General features: G+C 40.5%; 1 protein-coding gene across 2 annotated transcripts in view; it reads right to left on the reverse strand.

The window, feature by feature from the left end:
* Window positions 1–880: 880 nt before the first annotated feature.
* aifm3 (AIF family member 3) overlaps window positions 881–13,705 on the reverse strand; it is a 37,044-nt gene continuing 24,219 nt past the window's right edge. Inside the window, exons 10-21 of one of the 2 annotated variants that reach the window (XM_072664492.1) lie at window positions 12,970–13,061; window positions 12,372–12,502; window positions 11,323–11,438; window positions 8,011–8,082; window positions 6,708–6,771; window positions 6,542–6,618; window positions 5,862–5,979; window positions 4,317–4,415; window positions 4,145–4,220; window positions 3,919–4,023; window positions 2,416–2,433; window positions 881–2,275 (exon numbers count right to left, since the gene is read on the reverse strand). In XM_072664492.1, the coding sequence (XP_072520593.1) occupies window positions 2,233–2,275; window positions 2,416–2,433; window positions 3,919–4,023; window positions 4,145–4,220; window positions 4,317–4,415; window positions 5,862–5,979; window positions 6,542–6,618; window positions 6,708–6,771; window positions 8,011–8,082; window positions 11,323–11,438; window positions 12,372–12,502; window positions 12,970–13,061 (1,011 nt within the window). In that variant the 3' untranslated portion in view covers window positions 881–2,232. The remainder of the gene's footprint in view (window positions 2,276–2,415; window positions 2,434–3,918; window positions 4,024–4,144; window positions 4,221–4,316; window positions 4,416–5,861; window positions 5,980–6,541; window positions 6,619–6,707; window positions 6,772–8,010; window positions 8,083–11,322; window positions 11,439–12,371; window positions 12,503–12,969; window positions 13,062–13,705) is intronic. The other variant, XM_072664493.1, reaches the window with a different exon arrangement.

The following is a 13,705-nucleotide window of genomic DNA, read 5'->3' on the forward strand; positions in this document are numbered from 1 at the left end:
ATTGGCCAATTTCCAACAATTTCTAGTACAGCGATGACCTCTTCAAGTTTGGTTTTGGTCAAAATTATTATTTTGTGATCGCAGACCAATTGGTCTTGAAGTTCTTAAAGATTACAGTCCTCAGTAAGAATCAAATAGTGAGCCTGGACACTATGAGTAGATCAACAGAGTGATATAAACCCCTAAAAGAGTTTGTGCTTCTGTCACTCGTACATACACTATTTGGACAAAAGTATTGGGACACCTGCTCTTTCATTGTTTCTTCTGAAATCAAAGGTATTACAAAAGAATTTGTCCTGCTTTTGTTGGAGTATCTGTCTCTACTGTCCAGGGAAGAAGGCTTTCTACTAGAGAGCGTTGGAGCATTGCTCCAAGGAGCATATGATTGCATTCAGCCACAAGAACGCTGTTAGTCAGTTCAGGATGTTGGTTGATTACCATCCCACCTCATCCCCAACTCCCTAACTCAAACCAAAAGTAATGGATGGAGCACCACCATCCATCATTCCAGAGAACACAGTACGTCCACTGCTCCACAGCTCAATGCCTGGGGGGCTTTATACCCCTCTATTGCCTATGCCTGGCATTAGGCAGCATGGTGCCAATAGGTTCATGTTTATCTCCTCCAGAGAGTCCTATTCTATTGGCAGTAAATGCATTTATTAGAAGGGGTGTCCGCAAACAGTTGTAGTGTATTTAGATGTGAATAAAGTGTTACTGCTAAATTCAGCATGGTAGTCTTTGTAGAGCAGGCCCACTTGTTTATACTTTGGAAAATCATGTAATTTGACCAGGGGTCATGATACTTTTGCACATGAACAAAAACGTTAAGCATCCGAACAACGTATGAAATGAATGACCACACTGAAATTAGAAATGGTACAATATAAAAGCCATAAATTTCTTTATTTTATTTTTAGTTTTTCACCAGGACAAACCCCCATATAAGCAGGACTCGAGCCTCCTATCCCTGAGTTAGTAAGAAAACGGAGCTTCAGGAGGTCAAAACTACCAAATCAGCATTCAGAATTATTGCATACTATCTAAAAATACAGCAAATCAATCAACCAATCAGTCAATCAAACATTCAGATCAGCTCAAGTTATCAGAAAAATCCAAGCCTATAGTTTAATAGTTCTAGCATTAATATGATAGAGGTATAGCTTTAGGTATATATTCTTTTTTTGTGCAATTAACTAGCAAGGCAACCAGAGTTACCATAAGAGGTACGTTGTATTCGTTAAAAGAGCTGTTAGTCAGCATTACGGGCCTGATGCCAGGAGACATGCTTTCTCATTGCATGGCACATTCAAACTAATATCGAGTGGTCTTGAGTGGTCTACTGATTTTACTTTACGGATGATTCCTTCTAGTCTGCTGGGTGAACGGGCCAGACCTCAGTCAGTCAACACCTTCACTGTGGCACAGTTGTTCTGACATCTGCAATCAGGACCAGGCCTCTGGCACACCTTACACGTTATCACGTTAAAAATCATATTTGATTCGATATCTACAGATTCTGCATGATTTCTCTAAATGATTCCTGAACGAAGCGAAGGTGGGGCTTAAAAAACTTAAACTCTGAAGCTGCAGATCTGTACAAAGGCCAGATGCTTGATCGCCCTAAACGCTGTCGTTAGCATACCCAAGCTAATCTGTAGCGTTATAAACTGTGCACTGGTTTAGTAGAAACGAAACCATCGTGTAAATGCTCCAATGGAATTTCAGGTTCTAGCTATATACAAAGTTGCATGTACAAAACAAAAGAATTCCCCTTAACAGCCCCGTTATAAACACTGTGTACAGGTAGTTGCTTCGTGCACAAGCAGAGAAGGCCAGAGCTCGGCATTGCGGCATTGCTCGGCAAAGATTCCAGCCCTTCCCGGAGGATCACTGGAGGATGACGTCTCCCGTGTTCGAGGCCATTAAAAACCTTCTATGGCTCTTTTTTTTTTCATGCTAAGACTGAGATACGATGAATTTACAGCTCTTTGGCTGGTCCCTAGAGATCCCTAGAGTCTTAAGCAGGTGCATGCCTCATGTGAGCCCAGTTGCGGGGTCAGATAGCCCCGTCTGGCTCAGTCCACAGGTTTTCCTTCCCTCATGCAGCGTCCCAGTTCACCAGCTGGTGCTCCACCTCTCCAGCGTCCAATCCAGTCGAAAGAGAAGGCCTTGGAGGAAAGGCTTTCGCCCTCAAAGCCTCTACCGCTCTACTGAGAGTCCTGAGGGTTTTCATTGTGAGCCTTTGTCTACCAACCACGACATGTCTCCTGTCCTGCAGAGGAACAGAGCAGACAGACTCACATTCAGCACATGTTCACATCATGTCAGGCCTGTCCAACAGGTCCACAACTGCCTGCATACACGGTAAAACCTATATTCACTGTAATACGAGGAAGATTGATGCATCCGTACTTGCCGTGGGTGAACATCCTTTGAAAGCACAATTCAAGACAGGACATAATTTAGTTGATAAAAGGTTAGGGGCAGTACAAGCACTGTTAGTTCAAGACCATTCAGAGTCTACAGATGTGTGGAGCAAAACTACTGATTCTCTGAATGTCTTTAACATAGTAAAATATTGGGGATAGAAACCAGGAATCACAATTCCTACAGCACTTATTGTTGCTGTCACGCAAAAAAAACCTTGTACACTACATGTCCAAATGTTTGTGGACACTCCTTCTAATGAATGCATTTAGGTCCTTCTTGTTTAGTTCCTGTGGAGCAGTGTTGCCAATAAAATAGGACTTTCTGGAGCAGATAAACATGAACCTATTGGGACCATGCAGCCTAATGCCTGGCGTGGGCTAGAGAGGTATAATGCCCTCTAGCATTGAGCTGTACAGCAGTGAACCTACTGTGTTCTCTGGAATGATGATGGTGCTCAAGTCAATGCTTTTCGGATGAGGTGGGGAGTTTGGGGTGAGGTGGGATGGTGATCATTAAACATCCTGACGTCACTAACGCTCTTGTCACTGAATGCAATCAAATCTCCACAGCAATTCTCCAAAATCTAGTTGAAAGCTTTCCCTAAATAGTAGAGAGAGTCAAGGGCACTGCTTAGGGGCCCCACCACTCTAATCATTTCATATTCAGTTAAGGCTTTTTTTAAGGGCCTCTGTCAATCATAGACCCTAATATAACCCTCTCATATGTCACCCCTGGAAACAGCTTCTCCAACAAAAGCAGGATTACAAGCTCTTATGTAATTTATTGTGGAAGAAACAATGAATGTGGAAGGTGTCCCAACACTTTTGTCTATATTTGGGATACTTTAAAATGGCAACTTTACAGGAACTTTACAGGATCCTTTTTGAGCATTTCTATTGGTCATCATGAAAATGGGATGCAATGTAAAGAACAACAGCCAGATTCAGATTCTATCAAAAAGTGAAAACAAAAAATTCAAAAATTCAGATACAAGGTTTTGGTGTGACAGCGACAACATATGGCCGGTTAGTCATTAAATGTAATGCTGATATTAGTAAAATAGTAGTGAACCTGACGAGTTTATATTCTCAGGTACTAGACTCCTTTTCTGTGCCCTGTTAATATATGAAAATATGTTCTAGGCGGCAAAACTGTAAGAATTATTAACAAAAACAATGTTGCGGTTTATAGTTTTATGCCAGGTAGCTTTTAGGGGCATTAACAGCTTTAAATCTCTGGTTTCTCAATGTTATTAACAACCTCGGCTCTGTAAAAGTCTCTAGAAGGACACATTTCACCTCAAATCACTCTGAATTTTAAAAAAAATGGTTGGAGCTCTTAAAACGCGGCCGTGCAGAAAAGCCTGGGACACACTTCACTGCCTCAGAGTTTAAACTAGGGGTAATTGAGTGTGCTTAATACGTTCATTGTGGTTGGGCTCTTATATGTGCAGGATTCGGAGTGTAGATGGAGAAGTGCACTTACTCCACATCGCGCTTCTTAATCGTCTTTCCAGAACCGAAGACCTCAGCGACCCGAGACACTATAGGGTCGTAGTTCATACTGGCCACAGCTATGACCTCCTCACTCCTAGAAAAGAGGTTCATAGCTGTAAACGTTCATATGTTCGATAATATCTGTGTTCCACAAGCACTGAAGCCTAGGGAAATGACTGGGGGTGTGTGGTGTATGTCTCTTGTAGTTTACTCACTTTGTGTAGAAGGCCACAAATTTCAGCTCATCCAAGTCTCCCTGGATAATGACGTCATCGAAACCATCTCCATAACCTTTGAAATTCGGAACGGGTCATGAAGATAGCATCAAGAAAAGGTGGTCTCGACTCATTTTCTGCACATTTTACATAGAAGGTTGATGTTCTTTACCTGCATAGCGTATGCTTTTACCAAACATAGCAGTCCAGAAGTAAGGCACCGTTCTAACCTCGGAGGCTTTTCCCATCATGCCAAGAGCAGCAACCCTCCCTGCAGAGTAAATGAGGTGGGTTCAGCACGGGCAGTGCAGACATTTGTGTTATGAGTAGATGATTATATATTCTGGAGGTCATTCCTTGTGGAGTTATAGAAGAATTCTGAGCTAAGGTAATGTACAAATATGGCTAACCGCATTCTCCAGAGTGATGGAGCAAGACTGAATACATAAGAATTAAGTGCTGTGATCCAGAACTCATCACTTTTATCACTCTTAAGGCTGAATGGCATCAAATCCTCACAGCAATGGTACAACATCTAGAGCAAAGCTTTCTCAGAAAGACAAAAAGGCTGTTACTGCAGCAAAGGGGGACAAACCTCCAGTTAATTGGGGCCAGCCAGGGCCTAATGGGTAGAGAAAGTGGGCCTGGGACCAGAAGGTCACCGGCTCAATCCCCTTTTCTGGCAGGAAAGGTGGGAGGGGCCAGAAAACAGTGCCCTCTCCTCCCAGAGTAAATGAGGTGGGTTCAGCACGGGCAATGCAGACATTTGTGTTATGAGTAGATGATTCTGGAAGTCATTCCTTGTGAAGTTATAGAAGAATTCTGAGCTTCACACCGTACACCATATGCTCTGAGGAATGACCGCGGTTGTAAAAAGAAGATGTCGAGAAGAGTCCCTAAACATGTCCTCCAAGGTCTAGAAGCCCTGATCAGATCAGGAGGGTACAAGACAGGTTCAGTGGGAGAGCATGTTCTCCTTTAGCGATGTTAGCTACCTACTAGTCTAGTGATAGCAGTGTGCTTCGGATGAAATGCATGTAGGCTACTCATCAGGCTACTACTATGGCTGCATCCCAATTGCGTACTACACACTAATGCTATGTATGTATAGGGTATGCACTATATGCTAATCGTACCCGTTTTGCACTAACAGGATGTGATGGTGTTGCTTTGCCAACTTACTTAATATGTCCAAATGTTTGTGGACACCCCTTCTAATGAAGGCATTCAGCTACTCTAAGTTGCACCCATTGCTGACACAGATGTGCAAATGCACACACACACACACACAGCTTGTCTAGTCCCTGTAAAGAAGTATTGCCAATAGAATAGGACTTCCTGGAGCAGATAATCATGAAGCTTTTAGCATGTTTTTAATATGCTAGAAAGTATTAGTTACTCCATATCGATATGGTTTCCTAAAATTTGAAAGGAACACCTAAGCATCTTTCAATGGGAACTCTATACTCCGTAATGTGAAGGACAGGCCAGTCCTGTAAGCTGTAAGGAGCTACTTCAGTGGCGTCAGTCGGTCTCCGGGCTATGTCCGAGTCTGGTATCTACTTTAGGGCACTGTATATTTGACAGACTAATCCGAGCTCCTTTTCCAGACTGAATGAGTGTAACAGTGGAACAGTTCACAACTGGGGTCTCATTATAAAGACCTTACAGTGAATGACAGAAAGTCTGACAGGTGCTGGTTGGCTGTAGAACATACCATGGACATGAGCCATCTGCCAGTGGGGAATGTTCACCTTCTTATTGCCTCGTAACGCTAGCGGAAACGTTACCACATCACCACCAGCAAAGACCCCATCCACATTAGTCTGCATCATCTGAAATAGAAAGGTGAACAGGAAGATTTAACATTTTGGCATGGTAATACTGTTTAACACTGTTGGAGACACATACACTCGGGATGTACATACAATTAATGTACAAATATGGCTAACCGCATCTCTAATCTCTAACTCATCACTTTTATCACTCTTAAGGCTGAATGGCATCAAATCCTCACAGCAATGGTACAACATCTAGAGTAAAGCTTTCTTCGAAAGATAAAGGCTGTTACTACAGCAAAGGGGGACAAACCTCCAGTTAATTAGGGCCAGCCAGGGCCTAATGGGTAGAGAAAGTTGGCCTGGGACTGGAAGGTCACCGGCTCAATCCCCTGGTCTGGCAGAAAAGGTGGGAGAGGCCAGAAAACAGTGCCCTCTCCTCCCTTATTTTGGAATTAGCATGCATATAGGCCCACTGACATCAACTGGGATACTCTGAGCTACTGTGCATTTCTGTCAGTATCATAGAGGCACTATACATCAAAGCCCAGCCCTAGTGATGCATATTTCAAAGGATCTTCCCTCCATGCATAAATAACATGCGACGACTGTTCTGCACCTTGTTGACGGTGATGAATCCCTTGGAGTCCATGTGCACTCCACTCTGCTTGAGAAATGCGGTGGCAGGACTTGAACCTGAAGAGACATCACAGCATATTCCACTATTAATGATTTGATAATATAGCTGGTATTGGTGCCATAGTGTTGGCATCATCCTCTCTCACCTGCACCAATGACACACACGTCTGCCCGCAGGACTTTGCCGCTTTTCAGGACCACTTCTTTTAACTGAAACAGCAAAACAAGACAAGTTCAGTGGGAGAGCATATTCTGCTTTAGCGCCGTTAGCTACCTACTGTTCTAGTAATAGCATGTGGCTAAGTACTGGCAGTAGAATAGGACTCTCTGGAGCAGATGCCATTCCATGCCTCTAGGTGTGGACTCAAGGGGTATAAAGCCCCCCAGCACTGAGCTGTGGAGCAGCAGAACTAACTGTGTTCTCTTGAATGATTAATAGTACTCTGTCTAATACTTTTGGGATGAGTTGGAAAGTTGGGGATGTTGAGGTGGGGTGGGGTGGGGTAGGTGACATCCTGACCTCACTGAATGCAATCAAAATGTCACAGCAATGCTCCAACATTTTGTAGAAAGCCTTTTTCTGGACAGCAGAGGCATTTACTTCAACTTGAACGAGCAGCTGTCCCAATACTTTTGTCCAAATAGTGAATAGCGAGTTTTGCTACCACCGCTGTTGCTGCATTTGCATTACTCAATTTTTTTTTTAGATGAGGCTCCTCCCTTTCCATTTCACATTGCATTGTGGGAATTTAGTGTGACGGGTTCTGAGTATGAATCATGGATGGTTTAGTCAACTTTGAGAGCTTTGTCTATATTACATACTACACACTCAAAAAGTAGTCAGTATTACTCATTAGTATGCAATTGGGACGCACCCCTTGTCTTTAGTGTCAGGGGCACTACTTTCCCCTTGAAATGAAAAATTGAAAATTGACAGAAAATGGGCAATCGTCGCTGTTGTGCACAAACCTTGTATCTCAATTTATATCACCTTTTTGACATTATAATCTGGCAGTTGTTCTTAATAAGGTGTGAAAATTACACAATTGCTCCAAAATGACTGTATTGTACTGTATTGTACTGTAAAGGTAAGAAGGGTTTTTTCCTTCTCCTGTAAAAATGACTTTTTGGAGATACAAGGGTTTGAATGACAGCAATGAAATCCAATTTAAGGAAAGTTGTTGGGCATAATCATACAATAGTGGTCTGTTTCCATTATAAATTTGTTCAAGAGACAGACAGAATGAAACCAAGATGGACAAACCTAGAGTGAGTGAGTGAACAATCTGGAGAGAAGCGAGAGAGAAATGTGATTTTCTAAGGAAAGAGAGATGGGGAGAGAGAGAGAGAGAGAGAGAGAGAGAGAGCAAGAGAGAGAGCAAGAGAGAGAGCAAGAGGGAGCCTAGGGCCCATCAGGCTGAGCCCGTGTTTCTCTCACTTTCTGGATACCTGTCCATGATGCCCTCGCATCTCCGACACCTCATTCAGCATGTAGAACTTCACCCTGTTCATTTCAAACAGCTGCCACACCAGAGCACAGTCAGGTTACACAACAGCAGATCTCAACCTCCATTCACACAGTAAAAAACAATCATCAGCTACTCTATAAATGCCCTTTCTCATCAGAATAACCAAGCTGTGAAAAGATTCATGAACAGTTAAGTCATTCCTAATTAGCTTAAATAAATAATCTTTGCTATATTTGCAATGAATTTGACCTGACTTAACCTTTTTAAAGCAGACCTAATTGCAGTGGTGTAAGAGGCAGTGGTGGCTCAGCGGTTAGACTCATTAGATTCATTACATTCACTTCTATTCAAACCTTTAAAATCACCATTGTGGAGATACATGTTTTTGTTTTTATTTTTATAGTGACAACATATACTTATACTTATTAATTTTCCAGACACTAAAAGGTAAAAAAGGGTGCAGGTGCACGTATTTGTCATTGTACTATTGGGCTCACTGGGCTATTGATAACAGGGTTGTGGGTTCGATTCCCGGGCTTGGCAAGCTCATGCCCACCGCTCTGGGTGTGTGTGTGTACTCACTGCCCCTAGTTCACTAGTGTGTGTGTTTTCACTACCACAGATGGGTTAAATACGGAGGACACATTTCGCTGTACAGTGACAAATACGTGCACCTTTTTTTTTACCTTTTAGTGTCTGGAAAATTAATACGTATATAAAGGTGCACATATTTGTCACTGTACAGCAAAATGTGTCCTCCGCATTTAACCCATCTGTGGTAGTGAAAACACACACACTAGTGAACTAGGGGCAGTGAGTACAGTGAGAACACACACACACACACACAGAGTGGTGGGCAGCCAACTCCAGCGCCCGGGGAGCAGAGAAGGTAAATGGCCTTGCTCAAGGGCCTTGTGGTAGCTTGCCGAGCCCGGGAATCGAACCCTGTAACAACCCTGTTATCGATAACCCTGCGCTCTAACCGCTGAGCCACCACTGAACCTATGTTGTCACTATAAAAATAAAAACAAAAACATGTATCTCCAGGATGGTGAGTTTAAAGGTTTGAATAGAAGTGAATGTAATAATGTAGTTCCAGTGATTTAGAGCATTTCTATTGGTCCATTAATCCAGCATTATTTACACTGGGTACAGAGCATCTACAGGGCTCAACCGGACAAAAATGGAGATACGTGTTTTTATTATTATTACTATTATTATTATTATTATTATTATTATACAGCAGTGATATAGACGTATATCCTAAAATACGTATATATATATACATATTAATATATAAAGGTATTTTAGGATATACGTCTATATCACTGCTGTATAATAATAATAATTTTATATTATTATAATATTATAATATTATATTATATATAATATTATAATATTATATTAATAATAATAATATTAATATGTATATATATATACATATTAATACGTATATATATATACATATTAATATATAAAGGTATTTTAGGATATACGTCTATATCACTGCTGTATAATAATAATAATAATAATAATAATTTTATATTATTATAATATTATAATATTATATTATATATAATATTATAATATTATATTAATAATAATAATATTAATATGTATATATATACATATTAATACGTATATATATATACATATTAATATGTATATATATATCCTAAAATACGTATAAATATATACATATTAATATATAAAGGGACTGAATTGCTGAGACATACAACAGTTAGTTCCGGCCCTGCGAGCTGATTGGCTGAGAGGCGTTCTGACCGCGCTGCTATTGCACCATAACGGCGCGGTATTTTCCACAAACGCTGTATCCCTCCGCGGAACGCCGTTAAACCAGGAAGTACCGTTGCTAGCTAGCTAAATGCTAAATGCCCTGAGCTAAAGTAAACAATAACGAGCTAAAACGAAACTAGAAGGAGTAAAGAATACAAATATACACACATCCATACACACACGGACCAAGAAAAATAACCGTGAGTGGGGAAACTGGAGCTGGGGAAGGAGTGAGTGGGGTTGGCACTAGCTAGCTTGTTGGGGGACTATACTTTGGCGGAAGGAATTGCTAACATTAAAATTTATTAAATGGTTCTTTTACGGTTTAATTAATTTATTTTGTACTTTATATATTTATATTTGACTGTTGAACTGTTGTATTAAAGCCATAGAAGACGAGAGGGAGTGTGTTAAGGCCTGGTATTTTATAGCTACAGTAAAATGCCAGCTAAATAGACCTCAGTCAGTCTTCTTTGCTAATATCTTGGCTGATATTATCAGAATCTTTAAAAGTTGTAAAGTAGGAAAAAGGTCCAGCCACAGAATCAGAAATATTTTAAATATAAGGTCAATATTCAACAGATTTCTGATGTTTTTATCAGATTTTATCTGTTGAAATTGATTCGAATGGTATACTGTACCGATCAATGTGGTTTCATGCTCCAAAACATTGAGGTGGGTCAGTTTAACCGGAGGGTTGGACAGAAATCAGATCAGAGGCCTGCTCCGAACATGAGGAAAAATTCAGGTGGGGTTCTGTTCAGCAGCTGGTGCACACTGCGCCCTGCCCATTCAAACCACTGTACCCTGTTTGTTTGTTTTTTTTTACCCCCAAAATAATCTCTAGATGAATTACAGTCAACATTAAGACCTAATTGTAGTGTCTGGAAAATGAATATGTATATATCGTTGCTGTCCGATGAAACGCATGTATCTCCAGAATGGTGAGTTTACAGTGCAACATTAGTCCAACATTATTAAGAGCATCTGCAGGATACAAACAGACAAAAATGGAGACAGGGTTTTCATTGGACAGCCGTGATGTAGAAGTATATCCAAAATCTCCAGAATGGTGAGTTACGTTTCTCTTAACTTTGAATGGAAGTCAATGTAATGAGTTTAGTCTAAAAGATTTAGACCATTTCTATTGGTCCATTAGTCCAACATATATACAAACGGACAAAAATGGAGACATGGTTTTCATTGGACAGCAGCGATGTAGAAGTATATCCTGAAGTAAGTATATTATTAGTAAGTATATATCCTAAACAGAAGCCAGAGGCCTGCTCTGAACACCGATATGGGCAGCAGGTAGGTGGTTATCAGGGAATATTCACTAGGGGTTCTGTTTAGCAGGCAGTGCACACTGTGCTCTGCCCATTTTAACCACTGTATCATGTCTTTTTGTTGTTGTTGTTGTTGTTGTTGTTGTTGTTTCAGTGCCATAACTATAGTGAACAGACACAGAGATCCATGCAAAGTCATGCACTCTCACCTTCATCAGAGCTTTCCCTACTTTCTCCCCCAGAGCTTTGCGGAAAGGCACAGCCTCGATTCCGATCACTGAGACAGAGTGGGCTTTATCTGTGAGAGCTGCTGCAACCTCCATGCCTGAACACAGGTAAAGCACACTTTAGCTTACACACCTGAATACAGGGCATCACACACCTGAACAGTTGTAGCAGATAGGAACAGATAGGAGTTACTTGAGACTCAATGACAACAACTGTAGAAAAAACTTGAACGCCGTGATTCCATTCCTTTCTGTTTTGCAGAAATGAAGCCAAAACTGTCCGGCATGTTGAGAAATTTGCAAGCAGAGTCTGCGCAGTAGAGACCAGAGGAGAAGCCAGACACGCCTGCTCATTTGGTAGACCCGCCTCCTTCTCCCAGACCAAGCCTAAGTGTCTCAGATTGCCTTCATTGAGCTCACAGCGCAGATTTTCTCCTGGATTCCCTATTTGTCCGGTAAGTCTATAGCTTCGACAGTAAAAGTGCAGCTCATGGAAGTTCCTCTACAACTCAGCTAATCCATGTAATGAACAGAAAGGGAGCCACTGAGGTCCTGCAGACGACTGGTCTCTTTCAGCCAAGGCTGTCAATCACTTAATTCCTAAGTGTAACCCCGCCTTCTTACGATAGAGCAGTTAGTAAGGTTTTAATGACTGATATCTGGGGGAAAACTAACTGTTGGAATTGGGAGACACTGGAGATGTACAGACAGTTTAGAGGAGGAAAATGAGATGGATGAATGGGCGGGGATGAGAATGGGCTGAGTTACGCATCATACTGCAACCAGCCAGCAGAGGCGCTAGACATGTGGTTGCTTCACTTTAGAGAGACGTTGCACTGTCCATGTTTTCTACAGTCATTGATCAAGACGATTTACAAATTGCTTAGCATGAATATTGCATACTGGAGCAGTTCAGATGACTCATACCTTAAGATACTCAGGCAATACAGTAATGGCTCCAGAATGGCTCATTTCATAGATTAATAGACAGATTGATTCTGTAATATTACAGCATTTAATACAACACTCACCAATAAACGAGGTGCCCACGATGACTGCGTTCTTGCTGCCGGCCAGTCTGGCTATGCTGTTTGCATCCTCAGGAGTTCTCAGGTGAAACACATTGCCAATGTCTTTGCCTTTGTAGTTTATGCTCTTGGGTCTGCAAAGTAAGAGGAAAAGGAATAGATGGAGACTTCTTCAGTTCAGGACTTTTTTAGCCTCACAGCAATGTCAGTGCTATATACTGTGTTAATATGTGCTAATAAAGATGTTAATATTAATTAGGCATCCAACATTTAGCAGATATTTTTCATTGTCAGCTTTAGGAACAATATGTAGCAATGTATTTGGCATAATTTGAATCTGCCAGTTTCCATGACAAAAGTCATGATGAAGAGACCAAAAGATATGGCCCAAAAAGACCAATTATTATGTCCTTTCACTTCTATTGAAAGTGCAGAAATTAATTTAAATAATTAATCACCCAGAACAGCTATTTTAATGCCATGCATACATTTACTGGAATAATCAGTCCACATATGAATATACACTCTAAGTACATGCTTAAATAACACGGCAGGTGTGATAGAGTTCAAATTTATTGAGTTATCTTTTAAATGTCCTTACTTGCTTCCCGTCGCAATTAGGAGTTTCCTGTACTCCATCTTATAGCCGTCCTGAAACGTCACCGTCTTTGTCTTTACATCAATGTATACAGCCTGGAGAGGAAGCATGTATTTTAACATTAAAAAATTAAATAAATTATTTTAATTATTAATTAATATAAAAATAATAATTATAATAAAACGATATAATAAAATACAATTAAATATTTTTGAATATTTTTAATTAAAATAATCTCATTGAATTTAACAACAACAGGAATAGGTGCTACTGTGGGTATGTGTAATAATATGTGTTTTAAAAAGCATGGACATTTTTCTTGTTTGTTATTTTTCTCCCAGAGCTACAATTATGAAGTTTGTGTATAGTTTTATGTACCAAAAGTGGCATGTTTATTTTCTATGTAATCAATTTGCATAGATATTATAGGATATTACAGGTCTAAGCTGTTGTAGGCTGAATGGGTGGGTATATAAAACAACAAAGTTATAATATATATTAAAGAATTCCATTACAATGCCACTGTTATAGCAGACACCTTAGTGATATGGGGTTCAGCAGTGGCCCAGTGGTCAAAATTTAGCTAATGACGAATGATGGGCTATGATGTAGGTTGGCCTTTAAGTGGCCTGTAAGTGAAAGTTAGTTTAGAAGTTAGTTCATAAAGAATATGATAAGTGTAAGATTGCTAAGAGAAAAGGCTTAAGTGTTGAGACCTTGAACAGTTCCACCATGTGTG

This window comes from Salminus brasiliensis, chromosome 20 (genome assembly GCF_030463535.1).
Source record: "Salminus brasiliensis chromosome 20, fSalBra1.hap2, whole genome shotgun sequence".
Taxonomy (NCBI): domain Eukaryota; kingdom Metazoa; phylum Chordata; class Actinopteri; order Characiformes; family Bryconidae; genus Salminus; species Salminus brasiliensis.